Source organism: Castor canadensis, chromosome 4 (assembly GCF_047511655.1).
Source record: "Castor canadensis chromosome 4, mCasCan1.hap1v2, whole genome shotgun sequence".
NCBI classification, from domain to species: domain Eukaryota; kingdom Metazoa; phylum Chordata; class Mammalia; order Rodentia; family Castoridae; genus Castor; species Castor canadensis.
The window spans coordinates 64433854-64450690 of NC_133389.1; the positions used below are offsets into that span (position 1 = coordinate 64433854).

At 41.9% G+C, this 16837-nt stretch overlaps 1 protein-coding gene across 5 annotated transcripts in view; it reads right to left on the reverse strand.

Annotated features, from left to right (window-relative positions):
- LOC109702382 (piezo-type mechanosensitive ion channel component 2) overlaps positions 1–16837 on the reverse strand; it is a 385390-nt gene that overhangs the window by 22407 nt on the left and 346146 nt on the right. For 3 of the 5 annotated variants that reach the window (XM_074070347.1, XM_074070346.1, XM_074070345.1), the window contains 8 exons: positions 15781–15947; positions 14174–14340; positions 9490–9657; positions 6689–7111; positions 5750–6008; positions 3824–4006; positions 1404–1656; positions 493–625 (listed from right to left, as the gene is read on the reverse strand). In XM_074070347.1, the coding sequence (XP_073926448.1) occupies positions 493–625; positions 1404–1656; positions 3824–4006; positions 5750–6008; positions 6689–7111; positions 9490–9657; positions 14174–14340; positions 15781–15947 (1753 nt within the window). The remainder of the gene's footprint in view (positions 1–492; positions 626–1403; positions 1657–3823; positions 4007–5749; positions 6009–6688; positions 7112–9489; positions 9658–14173; positions 14341–15780; positions 15948–16837) is intronic. The other 2 variants (XM_074070349.1, XM_074070348.1) reach the window with 1 other exon arrangement.

Sequence of the window (16837 nt, forward strand, 5' to 3'; positions counted from 1 at the left end):
TATAGGGCTCAGCTCATAGCCTGCAGTCCCAGTCCTGCTGTGCCTCTCCCATGTCACTTCTTTCTTCTTGAATACTGGTTCTCTGCATCCTCAATAGGTGGGAGAGGCCTGTGAAGTTTTCTGGGCACCAGCTGTTGACACTGGACAAACCAGTATCCCCACCAGGTGCCTCCTCTCTGGAGGAAAAGGCATCTCTGTGTACGGTCCAGCACGACATCATATTCCTTCCTGCTGGTTGGATTTTTTATAACAATGCCTGGGAATATATACCACAAGACCTTGAAATTACCCACCTACTTTGTTCAAATAGTAAAGTGTTTGCATAAACGCTGTGTATATAAAAGTTATACACAGGCTGTTTTGTCCTGCTGTAAGCAGACAATGTTTATGATCTGAGAAATTGCTTCCTTAGCTTTTCAGCTCTGGTTTATAGGAAATTGATGCCAGTTTCCTAGATGAAGCACAAACCCCCAAATGATTTCATGTACTCACTTCTTTATGGTAAAGGCCTTTGCTTTGATCAAATGCTCTTGAAGCTTTTCCATGTAAAGTTCCCTTTTACTTTTTTGCTTGATGCTTAGAACACTGCTTCCTTTCAGGCTGCTATTTCGGGTGCTTGTGCTTCCTAGAAATAACAAGAATGAAAAGAAATCACAGGATGGAAGGTGAACAGCAGACTTGTTAAAAGAAATATCACAGAAGCCCCAGAGCCCAACAGCGGAGGGCTGGAGCCCGGCCAGGGGACACTTATGTGCATATGGCTCTAAGATTTTAGGAAGAATTTAGAATTTAGGAAGCTGTCCTCTCGACAGTGCTACCTCACTGAAATAGATCTAAGGGGTTCACACCAGTGGTGGCTCTTCTCCGCGTGCCTCTGGAATCTTTGTTCCAGGATTCTTCCTGGAACACATCAGAAGAACAGTTCTGACTATGCTCAGTTGGTTGCAGCTTTTCGCAGTGGCATCCATGGCCCGGGCCTGTTTTCACATCCTAATTTCTCCAGTTGTAAGTGAACAGGACAAGGCTCTGCCAGTGTCTGCTTCACAAACAACTGCAAAGTTTCGGATGTGAGCCCCATAAATACAAAGGCCAAGTTACTCCAAGAGTGGCAACTGATTGGGTGCCAGAGGCTCATGCTTATAATCCTAGCTACTCAGGAGGCAGAGATCAGGAGGATTGTATTTGGAGGTCAGTCTGGGCAAAAAGTTCACGGAACCCTGTCTTGAAAATACCTAAGGCAGCACTTGAACTTGGGTCTGATACCAGAGCATTTTTCTTTCATATTACAATATTGGTCTCTTGATAACACCCAATAAATAACACCCCCTTCTCATACCCATAGGCACTAGACAGATGAGACCCTTTGGGGGCTTAGCCCAGTCTAGGTGCCATGTGAAAGATACCTCTATTGGACCTATTTGATGAGAAGCTGGACCCTGCGGAGATCTGGGTGCTGCTGCCAGAGCGTTTCCTCCGGATGGCTGCTGGATGCTCTGGGAAGGTCACATGGACAGACTCCACTGAGGCAGCAAGGTTGATGGACTTCAGTGAGTCTGAGGAGTCTCTTCTGCCATGACCAAAGGACATCTCATCATCAGATTCCTCTTTATCCGTGCCACTTTCAACAATGTCATCCTCATCCCATAAGCCGTGACACTGTGAGGGCAAGGAAAGTGACATCTGAAGCTACTATTTCAAGTGGGGCAGCTGGCACTCTGTTTTAAGGTATCAACTCCAGCAAGCTGTCCCTTGAGATTAGGAAACCGAGGGAGGGGCATCTGAGGAAGTTGAACTGAGAAGTCCATACCTGAGACCCAGGAGAGTGGGGACAGTTGGGTGTCAGTGATGAGAGTTTGGCTAATTAGCTGAGATGCAACAGAAAAGGTCTGGTGGATGGACTAAAGATGAAATGCTAATCTCCTGACTTGTTCCTTGAATGAAAGCAATGCCACCCCATGCTCACCTATGTGTCCACCTGCAGAATGATCCTGTCCCTCCCATAGTCCTCACAGCTACAGGGGATCCATGTTCACCCAGGGCTGTCTCAGGAGCAAAGGTGCAAATATTTTACTCAAAAAGTGTGGCCTGGCAACTTGGCAGGTAAAGATTGTGATGCCTTCTGCAGAGCCTGGTTTTTCCTTCAAGGAAATGGGATAAGGAGCCAGTAAAAAGAGCAGAATGTGCAGACCAGGAGGCTGAGAGCCCGGGGTTATGCTTGAGCAAGAGGCTGCCCAGACTGCTCTCGGCCTTGCTCCTGTGCATGATCACTGCTTTCTGAGCACCTAGACCACCAGGTTGTGCATTTGTTCCCCGAGACTCGGCCCAGTCTTCCTCTGACTCATTCTTAAGCAAACAAGAGTTCCAGGTCAAAAACCAAGTCAAAGAATGACCAATTCATCAAAAGAAAATGGCACATGCATGCATGTATGCATGTGTGTGTCTGTGTGTGTGTGTATGTACGTGTTAACTAATGCCAAACTTTGTTCTAAAAAGGACCCTAGGGACTGATAAAGACACTATTTGATAAAAATATTTGAAATATTTTATTGAAGAAGATAAGGTTGAAATAAGAGAAGGAAAGTCAGGTAGTGACAATAGGCGTATGAGTACAGAAATGTGTGTCATGGAAGAGTTTGTGCGCAGAATTGAATGGAATATTTAAAGCTTAGTCTGGCTCAAAAAACCAAAAATCGTATGTTCTCCCTCATATGTGGACATTAGATCAAGGGCAAACACAACAAGGGGATTGGACTATGAGCACATGATAAAAGCGAGAGCACACAAGGGAGGGGTGAGGATAGGTAAGACACCTAAAAAACTAGCTAGCATTTGTTGCCCTTAACGCAGAGAAACTAAAGCAGATACCTTAAAGCAACTGAGGCCAATAGGAAAAGGGGAACAGGTACTAGAGAAAAGGTTAGATCAAAAAGAATTAACCTAGAAGGTAACACCCACACACAGGAAATCAATGTGAGTCAATGCCCTGTATAGCTATCCTTATCTCAACCAGCAAAAACCCTTGTTCCTTCCTATTATTGCTTATACTCTCTCTACAACAAAATTAGAAATAAGGGCAAAAGAGTTTCTGCTGGGTATTGGGGGGGGAGCGGGAGGGGGTGGAGTGGGTGGTAAGGGAGGGGGTGGGGGTAGGGGGGAGAAATGAACCAAGCCTTGTATGCACATATGAATAATAAAAGAAAAATGAAAAAAAAAATAAAGCTTAGTTCATTGTAATGGGCAAGAAGAAAAAAAGCCACATAGCTGTTCAGGAGGTGACAAGTACTATTAAACCCTAACATAGGTCGCTCTGCGTGGAGGTCTTCCTGGAGCAGAGTGGTGAAGAGTGACTTGGCACCAAGCTTATGGAGGCACAGCCCTGGGCTGCCCCCACCACAGTCTCTCAGTAGAAGATAATGGTCCTGTGACAAGAGACTCACTAGTAAAAGCCGTGCTACCAGAAAGAGGCAGGCAGAATGTGGCATTGAGCAGAGGGGCCATGTCAGCCATCTCAGATTGCAGTTCTCTGCAATCTGATTGCTAAAAACAGGGGTAGAATTTAGTATCAGACTTCACAAATGTGGATTAATTGTGATATGTTCAACCTAGGGAAGAAATATGGGAAAATCTCTCCCAACTACAAGTTCCATTAAGAGCGACAGAACTTTTTCAGCAAATGTCCATTAAATGAATATATCATTTCTTTTAAAGGAGCATACACCTACAGCCCACCGATGGGACACTGATCCTCGTTTTCCAGTTCACTCGGGAGAGTACAAGGGGCTGTGGTTATCACTGTGAGCTGATGAATCCTTAGAAGCAGTACCTTCAAAATGGAGCGATGGAAGAACAGAGCCAGGAGCTGAATGAGATCGTAAAGAACGTAGCCCTCCTTCTTTTCCACTCCTATGATGTTTGGGGGATGGTAAGGTTTATCCTTGTTCAATTCCACGTTCTTATTCCAGGGGAAGAACCCAAACTGGAAGAAATATTTAACTACAATTGCCACCTACATATGGATGATAGAAATTTTTAAAAAGTATTTTTAGAAATAAATAAATATATATATATACACATATATATAAATACATATAGAAAGTGATATATAAAATTTAGAAAAAGATCCGTTTCACAGTTTTGGTGGTGGAAATGCTCACAATTATATGGAATAATAATATCATCTACTTCACAGACCACTGAATTTATAATAAAGCAGTATCTCATTGTCACAAGTGTCTTCAATTGTAGACAAAGCAAGGTCATTGGGTGACTTGTGTCCTATCTAAATGATGATCATCTCCTCTGTCTTTGAGGAATTGGCTTTTATACTGACTTAGTTGTTTGCATAATTATTCAGCTATTAAAATATAGTAGGACAAATTGGAATATAAATATCTTTATATGTTTGTATTGCTTTCATGTGTCATCTTTCTGACATTTCACGCAGTTTGATACTACTTTTGTGTATGTGTGTGCTGGGGATGGAACCCATGGCCTGCGTATGGCAGACACATGTTCCTACACTGAAGCACACCCAGCCTCACACCATGCAGCTTCGATGTACACCATTGTACTTTCCTCCATCATATCTGCTTGCCACATTTGTCTGTAAGTCACTGAAAAACAGAAAATACTTTTTTCCTACTAGTATTGTTAAGCCTACATAGTTCTTGTTTGGGGTACATGATTCAAATTGTGGAGAACTAATGTCAACTTGATGTCACACCTACTTCATTTCCTCAGTGTGACTGAAAGTGGGAAATCCCAACTTAAAAACAAGCACTTTTAAGATGAAAGCTATACAAGGAGCTCTACTTCCCTTTTCCATATTATTGGTGCCTCCACTTACTCACCTCTCAGTAACAGGGGTGACCTGACAAGTGCCCTCACACTGAGAGGTGTCAGAGAACAGCACCTACTCCCTCAAGAGGGAATCATTATGTTCTAGTGATGTAAGGAAAGGAACATGCCAGAACGATTATTTTGGGCAAGTAGTGAGTATTGTACTTGTCTTTATAGCCTTCATTTTCTTTATGGGAATAAGATAATACTATCAATACTTTGAATACTTTTGAGATGATTTACTATACCACCTTGTCTGAATTTGACTATTGAGCTACTTGTCAACCTATCAAGTGTCTAGCTGTAACTGGACACCAATGAGCACTGTGCCATAAGAAGTAATTCCAGAGCTGTGGGAAATGGAGACTTTTCCTTAAAACCCAGGAAGGAAATGCAGCCTTTTCCACACAACCAACCACAGGAGCCAAGGCATATGGTCTGCAAGGCTTCCCATTTCCTCCCTTTGTGGTTGCTCATGGGGCTCTGCAGCCTTCTCTGCATTTAATAGGGCAGGGTGGAGAAGCAGGCCCTGTGTTGGGGTATACGACTTTTAGGTATAAAATACAAAGTCTGTAACTGCTCCAAACTGTATTCCAAGTGCTTTCTTGTAGTTAATTTAGTATCCATCTGTTGAACACCACAGACACCAGGCACTCTGCTTTATTCTACCATCCTGGTGGTTAATATAGTAGGTCTGACAGCCAGGCTTCAAAAAGATGGCCACCCCTCAGCAGTTGGGTCATCCTGGGTCAATTACTTAATGTCACCGTAAGGTGTTTCCTCATGTGTTTTAAAAGGAGGTGATCCTGCACTTCCCTATATGTGTGATGCATGAGAAGGTATATAAAATTGTCAGCATTACGTAACTATTGGTGACAGCCAGTAATGAAGCTAAGAAGGTCTAGCCTACCTCTGTGTAGACAATGGCCATCATCCAGAACCGCCGGCTGGGCCTGGGGACTGACAACATGGCCCACAGGAAGATCAGGATGGGCAGCAGAAGGGTGATCATGGAGGCAGAGACCATATGGTTGAGGATGATCACAAAGTAGCACACCATTTCTGAGCGGGCCACCAGGGTGTTGTACATGGCATAGAACAGCAGCAAGAACCTAGGCTGGCCCACATAGAACTTCTCTGATTCTTCAAGCTCATCATCACGGAACATCCTGTCAAAAAAAATCAATATAAGGAGACACTGGTCTCCAATTTCTCCAAATTACTGAGTTTCATTCAGCCTGGTTCTTCCTGTTGTGTCCCCCACTCCCACCCCTGTTTCCTAGGTCTTCATGCTTTTACTCTTTGACAATTTGGTGCAGTTTGAGTATTCTTTGTCTGAAATGCTTGGGGCTGGAAGTGTTTTAGATTTTGGATATTTTCCAATTTTGAAATATTTACATATATAAAGAGACATCTTGGGTTTGGAACCCAGTCTTCACAGGAAATTCTCTTATGTTTCATGGACGCCTTATCCACACTGCCTGAAGGTAATTTAAAAAATAATTTAAATAATTTTGTGCATGAAACAAAAGTTTTATGGTATGAGTTGATCTACCTCACGCATCATTTGGGTACTGAAAATATTTTAGATTTTGGGCTTTCCCATTAGGGATATTCAACCTGTCTGGACATTCTTATAGAGAGAGATGGCAACACATCGTCTGGGGGCAGTTTGGGCTGGTTCTGTAACTGAGTCACAGAAGCACTGAAGTGTAAGAGGTCCTGGAATTGTAGGTTTGCTGTACGTGTCTAGGAGTTTTCTTTACTTGGGAATGGTCTGTTAATGAAATCAGAGGACGCATGTATATGATGGATTCTAGACAGGGTGCTGGGCCTGCTGGGCTCTTACTTGTTCAGCAACAGCTCACTGGCTGTCAGCTCATGAGTCAGGGGCGGTAAGATGCTTGACTCCAGCTTGTCAGTGCGGCTGTCATCAGGACTGACCACCATGTGGTTCTTGCCCCTAGAGTCATCCTGAGAGCAGAGGGACAAGTGTTCAAAGCTGACAGCCTTGCTGTAGGAGGGTGGGGCCTCCACATCCCCATCATCTGTGGAGAATTGTGGCAACTCCTCCTCAGGAGTGAGGCCAACCTCCTCCGACCGTGCATCAAAGTCAGCCTCCTCTGCCTCCTCCTCTGCCTCATCCTCTTCCTCAGCATCACTGAGCTCTGGCTCTAGGCCCACAGCCTCCTCCTCTGCCTCGGCCTCCACTTCCTCGATGGTTTCCGTGGTCCCCTGGCGGGAGTATAACATGGTGCACTGTGTGGGTTCACTGCCAGGAGAGAGGGACAGCACAGAGCACTTAGCATTCACACACCCAGAACTGACCCAAATTCCCAAGACACCATCTCAGAACTCCCAAGTGAAAACATCAAGCAAGTGAAGAGAGCAAAGTACCCCATTTTCTACATTCCATTTGCTTTGTTCCTTTAGGATATTCATTCCTGAGCTGCAGAAACTGCAGACAGTAGTCTTTCAGATGCAAAAGTGAACAGCGGGCACACACACCCTTAAAACCAGAGCAAGGTGCAAGACTTGCAAGGAGCAAACCCCGTCTATCAAATAGGGGTGTTGAAACAGGATCAAGATTCACAGGCATGAGCTCCAGCGTCTACTTCCAAATCAACACAAAGTCAGCATAAGCATACCCACCCTTACGAGTGCTTTGAAGAAGAGTGCATAGGGAAAGGAGAAGCCTTGCTAGTTAGTCCTGTAGGTTTTTCACCAAGATGTCTCCCACCTTCAGTCCTACACAAGGGACCTACCCCGGTCTTCTAGGGGTGATGGGAATGATCACTGGCATGGTTCAAGCAGCCAGTATGTCTCTCCTCTTTGATTTTTTTCATCCTTTCCCATTTTCTTGTGGTATGTAGCAAATCTGACTGAATTTCCACCATTGCTTCAGCTCACAGCCATTTCTCATGAGTTTTTCATCTGGCACAGGGATGGCCCTCATCTTTTCCTCCCAGGTTGGTCTCCTTTTTAGTAGCCTGCTTCCCCCTCCCCTGAGTGTTCTGTTCTCCAACCTCCCAACAACTTTTGTTTACTTTTTTCTGTAGTTCCTCCTCTAGATTTGCTTTTCTCTACAGGCTTCTCTGCCTTTGTCATCACTCCTTACTTTTGTCACCCAGTGTTATTGTTCTGTGTTCTCTTCCTTTTATCCATTATTTCTAGCTTTCCCTGTTTGTAACCTGTAGGAAAGGTTGGAACTAAAAACAGCAGCCGCACCATGAAATTCATGGCATGCTTTTCAGTATTGTGTACCCCAGAAACATTGGGTCCCTGAAGGACAGAAGGATATTTGGGATCTGGAGAATGGGAGTGTGGTTTCTTAGACCCTGAGTATTTATTGCTATCTGAATGGCATAAGTGAGCAAGTAGGTCCCCTTAAACACTGAGATTCTCAAAGGCACAGGTTGTATTCATTTACTTGTCATGGAGACCAGTGTAGACATGTCAATGAGTGATGGATGAATGAGCTAGGCAGACCCTCTGTGGCATCCTGTGACAGAAGAGCCAGGTCTGGATGAAACCTCAATACCTTCTCAGATGCTGAGCATCCCCAGGTCTTTGGACCTAAGCTGTGCACATCATGTAGAAGGTTCTGGGAATGCTAGGCCTAACCAGAAGCTTGCTCAATTAGATACAACCTCCTAGGAAGCAAGACATTGGCCCATTGCCTCAGGGGACTTTCAGGTCACAGGAGCCAACTCCACACCAGATCTGACTTTCTGTGTGACTGTAAGTGATGGTGAGCACAGTCTACAAGGTTTGGGATCACTCAAGGGCCTGAGGGTTATGGGTACCTTCAGGACTCAGCAAGTTCATAGCAAGGAATTTTTATTGATGCTAGGTCAAGCATCCTGTAGCACGTGGTAATACACACAACTCCCAGCAAAATGCAGAGAGCACTCTGATTTGCCACCACAAGCTGTCAGATTTTGGATTGGGTCCTTTCATGTTAAGATAAGCACTATGTAGCTAGCACCTGTGGCCATTCTAAGACAGATTTTAATAAAAGAGTTTTTGGATTGTGTTCAGATCACTTCATTGTTTTATGACAGGTTTCAATGAGGAAACTTAAGCCCAGAATAAATCTTGCCAAGCAGCACAAGTGACAGTTTACAGGGTGATATATCCTACTGCATAATAATTATTCTCTTGAAAAGTCAATGTTAAAAGATATTCTGACTTTTATGTTAGCCACACACACTGAACATAGATAGAGTTGTTCTGTATCAACTAAAAAATGACTCTTTGTGTCAGATTTTCAGGTTGTTTTTGTGCAGTATGTTTTTTTTTGTAAAATCATGAGAAAATGTTCTTTCTTGTGATTTCCCCATGAGGGCTGCCTATAAAATCTGTAAACCAAATGTAGGGAGCATGGTCAAGTCTTTGAAAATGGGAAGTGTGAAATAAAGATTTTAAAGAAATTCCTAATGATAAAACTGAGGAGTGGTTAGTTTCACAAACAGTGTCCTGGGAATCACTGCGTCTCAGAAAGGGCTGTCATGATCATGCTTTTGTTAGTCATGCAAAATTTTAAAGACACGAAAGAAGAACGACATACAGGACAAGAACTTATATGTGCAATGACATCAAGGGGACAGGAGATAAAATTACAGAACAAAGCATGCACAAATTAAGCACCTTGATGCTAAACTGCCACTGTCAGCTGAAGAGGAGGACATGTCCATGCTGAGCATTTTACGGAGCCTAGGCCGAGCGCGCTCGCTTGTTTTAGGAACGGGGTCTTGTCCATCTAAATCATCAAGGGTGGACTGCCTTGAGAACAGCAGGGTGGCTTCAGTGTAGCAGCTAACAGCGCAAACAGTTACAGAAACACAGAGTTAAAATGCTGCTGGTCCATCAGCTTACACAGTCAATTGACCAACACACTGCCATGCGGCAGACCAAACAACACCAACACCACCTACAAGGATGACCACTGCAGCGGGGGCTCCAGGATAGGGAGGGACCTGTTTAGCTGGATAATGAAACACAAGAAGACTGGAGTTTAAAACATACATTGACTAGTAATACACCACCCAGTGGGTCTCCCTGCATGAAATGAGGAAGCAGAGTAACAAGTCCCATTTGTTCTCTCAAAAAGCAGGACTTATATCATTATAAGTTTGCAATAGAATTCTTTTTGGTAGCTGAAGAAAATACGCTATATTTGGAATCATCACCCTAGAGGATTTATTAACCTAACTGCATAAACAGAAATAAATGCTTATACAATTTGGACAAAAGAATGTAATTATTTTTTGACACAGCCTCTAAAAGGGGAAGCTCAGGAAAGACACAGCAAACTGAATTTTCCACCCATTTTCTCAGTGATATTCAGTTAATCAAACTAGATACCATGCTTATAAAAATGATGCTGGGCTGATATGTGACTAGATATCAACCAGCATCAAAAATAAAATAAAATGCTACGAAGAAAATAACAATGGAATTCTATCCATGCCAGGATCATTTTGTCTGATAATGTTTCATTTTTGCCTAATTTTTGCTCCAGATCACTTGTAGGTCTTGGCAGATGTCATATGGGAGAGAACCATTGGCTAAAATTGCATTTCCTGCTAACTAGTGAAGAAACAATTTGGGAGGGCAGAAATGAGAAGTCTTCCTCATGGTTGGCACATACAACAACTCTGAGTTGGCATGTTTCGAGTGACAGCCACCCTTCATAGCTGGCATGCTCCTCAGAATCAATTTATATAATCTGCAGCAGTTTAACCTACTATATTAACTTTTGTAAGGTAGATGATAGCTGGTTTCATAAACTGACCATTAAAAATTATTGCCACTTCACCTCTGCATTTGAAGGAAATCATGACTATTTCATTAAAGGACATCTAGATGCCTTTGTTAGGCTCCCACCCTGTTCCCAGGACAGGTAAAAATTCTTGACATGAATGTCAGAGGGACAGCTACACAAAATGGCTGTCCTCACTACAGGGGGGTACCCTCGTGGTCACCCGACCTGACCCAATGATACAAGTATCTGGCACCAGTATCCACACAAGGACTCACTTCTGGACTCTCTTTTGGCAGTGCAATGGCTTCTTGGAGACCTTAGTGTAGACCAATTTCTACTTGGAGATTTGAAATTTCTGAAGTGGAGAAACCCACTTGACTCCCGACAAAATTTGTTTAGGTTAAAAATCAGTCAAAATACATTAAAGACTAACTTTAATGATACTGGCTTTCTAGAAAATTTATTGAGTGACTATAATTTGGGGAATATTTTGACAGTGATTGGTAAAAAGCCTTCAATGAATTAAAATTTCTCCTAACTCAGAGTTTTGATTACGGGTATGACTTGTATTTGTAATCTTGGGTCAGGTTTTATAAAGGCAATTATGTGATTTTATTAGATAGTCTTTTCTTCTTTTTCTACCTAAGTTTTGATTTATAATATTTAGTTAGTTTTTTCATTGGACATAATATAAATTGAGAAGCAGTTAAAATCGCAAGGATAAGAACCACGTATATTTATTTTTTGCCTGATTTATTCTCAGTTTGCTTTCTAATATTCTTTTGATTCCTTAGATTTAGAGTTTGGTTTTAAAGCCATTATTCTTAAGCCAGGCCCATGTATTATATTCAGGAAGTCTAAGATGCCTATAAATTTTATGGAAAAATGTTGTATTTATGTGCATTTTCCACTTTTGGAGATAGTATCTACTATATTGGTTCATGTTAAAATCACTGTGGAAGTCATAACTAATTAACAAAGTCAATTCCATTTATTTCCCTTTTCAATTGCCAAACTTACAGATCCAGGTGTAAAAAAAAAATATGTTCTTATTATGAATCAAGGCAAGAAAGTTTTAAAGAAAGAACATATTATAAGTCATACTAGAGACAGCATATTTTCTTAAAGAAAAGATGCAAAGGTATAGTAATTGAATTATATACTATGCATGTATATAATTGTATTTTTCACTATGTGAGAGAAAAAATTTCAGGTGGAAGTGAACATAGTTTCACCTAAATAAGCCATAGTTATCTGAAGTTTTTGTTTTGGGACAAAAAAAAGTACGAGTAGAGTTTGGGTTAGATGTCATCCATATTCCATACATGCAGAGCGGCACCAGGACATTTGTAAATGTTAAGCGAAAATGAACAAATGAATGAGCAAATGGATGGACAGGTGGATGGATGGAGCATCACTTGGGAAATGTATGTCCAGAGAATCTCAGCGTTTTTCCTCATTCGATCATTCCTTTGTTCTTTGCAAAATGGTTGTTTGGTCATAAGTAGGTCCTAAAGCTGATGGATTTGGGGAATTTTAGATCCTTCGATTCTCCTTCATTCACTCCTGTAACTAGGAAGCAGTGTTAGTCAACATCTGGAGTGCCCAATGCATTCAGACTCGCCTTGCCTCCCCCACCACCCTGCTGCACACACCTGCACACTTGTGCTCACCTGCCACACAGTCTTGTTATCCCCATTCTTATCACTGCTGCGTTATTGTTCTTATGGTGATAGGGAATGAGCCCACTCATACTCCGCATGCACCCTGTCACTGAATGCGTACATCCTCAACCCAGTCTCCACTCAGAAAGAGGAGCTCCCAAGAGAGAAGGTGGAATACATGAGAACTTAGGAAGAATGGCAGTAAAGTGGGTTTCAAGTTTGGGCATTAAAGTGAATTAAAACGTAAGTGATTCTATTTAAATACATCGATCTACAGATGTAGAGAGACTTGTGACACTAGAATAAATTTAAGATTGGCAGCTTCCAAATAGGGCAGGTACCATGGTTTGCAGAAAATCAAACTAAACAATGAGTTTGTTTTAATAAAGACTCAGAGGAGACTAAAGTTTCCCTTTCTAAATGTTAGTTTGCAGGCTGCATTCTGAAAGACACAACAATCACCAATTGAAGGATACCGTATAAATTTAATCTTTGTAATTTTTGGTATTAGTTATTTTTTCAAAAGTTAGTGGATGGGAAATGTGCAAAAGCTTGGGTAGAAAGAGATTGAAAAGGAAAGTTTTACTACTGTGCCACATTTTTCTAACAATCAATTATTTTATTCTAAGAATCAAAAATATCTGAAGCAGAATCTCAGGAAATAAACATGTGATTTCTGTCTCAAATGTTTCCTCTTCTCAAAGAAATACATATTAGCTGAAATACCTATGACCTTGGAACTTAAAAATAAGCAAAGACTGTTCTCAAATTAAAGGAAAAATACAATGTAATTTTATTATCTAAAGAATGATTTTATCTATTTAAAGTATCAATATCTATTTGGGAGGACAGAAAGGAATATAGCCACAAACGTTTCATTTGTACAAAAAAACCCACATTTAAATCAATATATGCATATTTTTTAAAAAATAGAAATGAGACTTTAATACACATGCTATTTTGAAACTTGAGTTTTTATACACATATAAATTCATACATATGTGAATACATTTGACAATTATCTTTCCATACCAGTAAATGTAGATCTGTATCAATAGACAATTATGGAGTAGTAGAAGACCAGGCCCAATTAGAGAAACTCAAATATAGCAATTCAGCCACAGTTACCTTCATGGTTAAAAAAAATCCTTTTCTTATCCACCTCTCTTCATACATTGCAATTTGGGTTTCCAGTTTCTATTTGGGGTTTGGCATCAATAAAATGTTCTCAGGTTCCTCCCCCACTTCATCTGAAAAGTCAGTATTTGTGAAGGACAAGTACTGCTCCAGGCTTTGGGGGCTCCCTCAGAGCCTGGGGTGTGTGGGCAGAAGGGGGCCATCTGTGTTTCCTGATCACAGCCGGTGCTGTAGCAGGCAGTGGCTTGGGTTCAGACATTCTTCCCAAGCTCAAACCACTTAAGGCAGGACCCTCATCAAGCATGTGAGTGATCATAGAGCACGCTCACAGAGAATTTCTGAGATTTTTGTTTTAAACCCTGAAGCACCAATTCTGAAAGGAAAAAGATCAAAAGAGCAACAGAAGGTAGAAGATCCTAGAAGATACTTGATGGAGGAGCCATTTTGAAAGGCAGTAAACATGTAGTCCTTGACACAAATAGTAATTCGGGGGATGGGAAGGACCTTTCTTATTTGCCTCAAGCTTGGAAACCTCTATCCTGTTTCTGTAAAGTGGATGATTATTTCAAGTCATGTGTTTTGGTGTCTGCTTTTATTGGCCCAGGGGACAGTGATCCTTGGACACTGGTGTGCAGGTGGAGACAGCCTGAACCGGCTGGGATGCACAAGTTTTCAGTTCACCTCCACCTCCCACCCTCATTTCTTATGTTGACGTCACCTCATTCACTGTGTCAAAAGCAAGCCCACCATTCAGAAAGTGAAATACCTGGAGATACTGTCCTGGGAATCTAAGCTATCCATCCTGCCAGCCGCTGGGGCCCCCGAGGCGGCTCCGGGGTGCTCGTGGATTGTGTCTAGCCCCGACTCTCTGGAGAGGTTGATGATGTGGTTCTGGTAGTACAGGTGGATGCTCTCCCGTGTTGGAACGTTGCCCTGTGGAGAAGGGCATCAGCTCAGTTCTTAGCACTTGTCAGGTCTCATCCCGGCCACCCGGGCTTCCCAGAACAGACAAGTGTCAGCACTTAGGCAAGCTTGGCACCCACACTGACGCCAGGCGAGTGAAGATGGGGATTGAGGGCAGCCTATTATGGCCATTAAAGTTACCCTGCATTAAAGTAGAAATCCCTTCCTATGATTGATGTACTTCCTACACAGGAATGAACCTGCTGAAATCACCAAAAGAAGGGGACTAAGGTAGAAAGGAGAAGAATGGAGGGGATGCACCAATTCATATTACAATACATGTATACATGGAAATGTCACAAGGAATCTCACTGTGTATTTATTTTAAACAAACAAAACTGTCTTTTCTTTTTTTAAACTAAAATAGAGAACAGGAAGGCAAAGCACATCCTGTCTGGGGGGCTGGTACCAGTGGGATGGGGAGGATATGAGGAAAGGGGGTAGGAAGGTGAAGATGGTGGAAATATGTACTCGTTACAAAAACGGAAAAATAAGACCTGTTGACTATTCAGGAATGGGAGGAGATAAAGGAGAATGATGGAGGGGATAAATTGAACTATGATATAAGAACTTTTGTAATTGTCACAATGTACCCCCAGTACAACAATATAAAAAAGAAATCTCTTCCTGCATGGAACTGATTTTTCCAAATCAGAGTAATTTTCCAGAAATGGACTGTTACTTTTAAATAAGTCTAGAAATCATACATGACTACTGGTATTTTGTTGCTCTGCACATGCCCTAATTTTTCCTCTGAGAAGTTCCAAATCAAACTCCCTGGACTAAAATTATAATTCTTTCTAAGATTCAGTGAAGTCTACATACTTGTTAACTTGGATGAGGAGAGGAGAAAGAATGAAAAAATTACCAGTTTTCCCAGGACCCTGTTGTGTGTGTGTGTGGTGGTTGATCATTTTTACTCTGAGCAAGGAATAGATTTAAATACACAAAAAAAGACAGGGCTTATGTAAAACTACCTGGTGAGCTGGTGTTTTATCTTATCTTACTTGGAGTTTTAGATATAGGCTGAGAATCCCTAGTCTGAAAATCTAAAATCTCAAATGCTCCAAAGTTAGAAACTCCTTGCATGTCAACATGAGAGCACAGGAGGAAAATTCCACTTCTGACCTCAATGTGTAGTCATAGTCAATTAATACATGAGTACACTAAAAATATCATATAAAATCACTGTCAGGTTATCTGTAGTGCACATTAAATCTGAGCAAATTGATAACTTAAGTTCCCTAATATCTGAGGATGTATACACTAATATTCCAAAGTCCAAGATACAGGTGGAAATCTGAAACGCTTCTGATGCCAAGCACTTGGGATAAGGGATTCATAGCTTGCATTGGTTTTGAAAGCCATTTAATGTGGGAAGAAGCAGAAGAAGGAGCCCAACAATGTTACCTTCTTGATCTCTCTGGTCAGCATACACCTCTCAATCCTCAGAACTGTAGATATGTCAATGTGCTCCCTAGAGATGGAGTTAAGCCAGGTGGTGAAACTATCCACGGTTGCCAGGAAAAGGACCCAGGTGAACTTGAGGATGTTGAATATCCTCTTGATGATATTATCTAGAGGAAGGAATGCAGTAAGGTTTTAGCAAAGCCAGACCAAGGTTTTGCCCTGTGTCCCTGATGGCTCACCATGGCACAGAGCAGGACTGTAGGACAGGGGCATCTGTACAGCTCTCTACACATACAGTGGCAGATGTCAAACTGGACTCAGATGGAATTTGTAATGTTTGATCAGAATCCCAAGTCAGAATGGGTCCCGACCAGCTGTTTGTCAGTATCCATGAAGAATGACTTTTGGGACTCCTGCAGATAAATACCACCGGTGCCCAAGTCCCTTGTGTGAAATGGTGTGGTGCTGCAGAGCTGATATCCTTTCCTCTGCATACTTTAGATCATCTCTAGATGACTTATAACACTTGAAACTATGCACTTCTAGTGCAAGTAGCGATTATACTGTATTGCTTAGGAAAAAATGATGAGGAAAAAAGCCTGTGCATGTTGGTAGAGATGCAACATTGTCCTGATTATTTTTTATCTCTAGCCAGCTGAATCTGTGGAATTGGAACCCACAAGTACAGCAATCTGACTGTAGTAGTTCTGCTAAAAGTAGAGATCATAATTCAAAGATGCACACAAGGATAGAAACAGTCTTTGTCCAGCTAATGGGGTCCTTTAATGATTTTCTGTTCTTAAGAATTTTTGGAAGTGATTCTGTTGATTCAGTCAGATTTTGGTGCATCTCTCTATGCTTGCAGCTTGGTCAAACCAACTTCAAGCTAGCTTTTAAAGAGCTCACTACACAGGCCAAGAGTGAGTCCATCTTCCTTGAACTTAGCAAGTGTAAGTTAGCTGTGCTAACTACAAAATTCTGCACCTTTCCCAACCAATGGAAGCCCAGAGATTCCTGTTATACTTGGGTTCTTGTTGCTGCCATGGCTGTGCCTGGA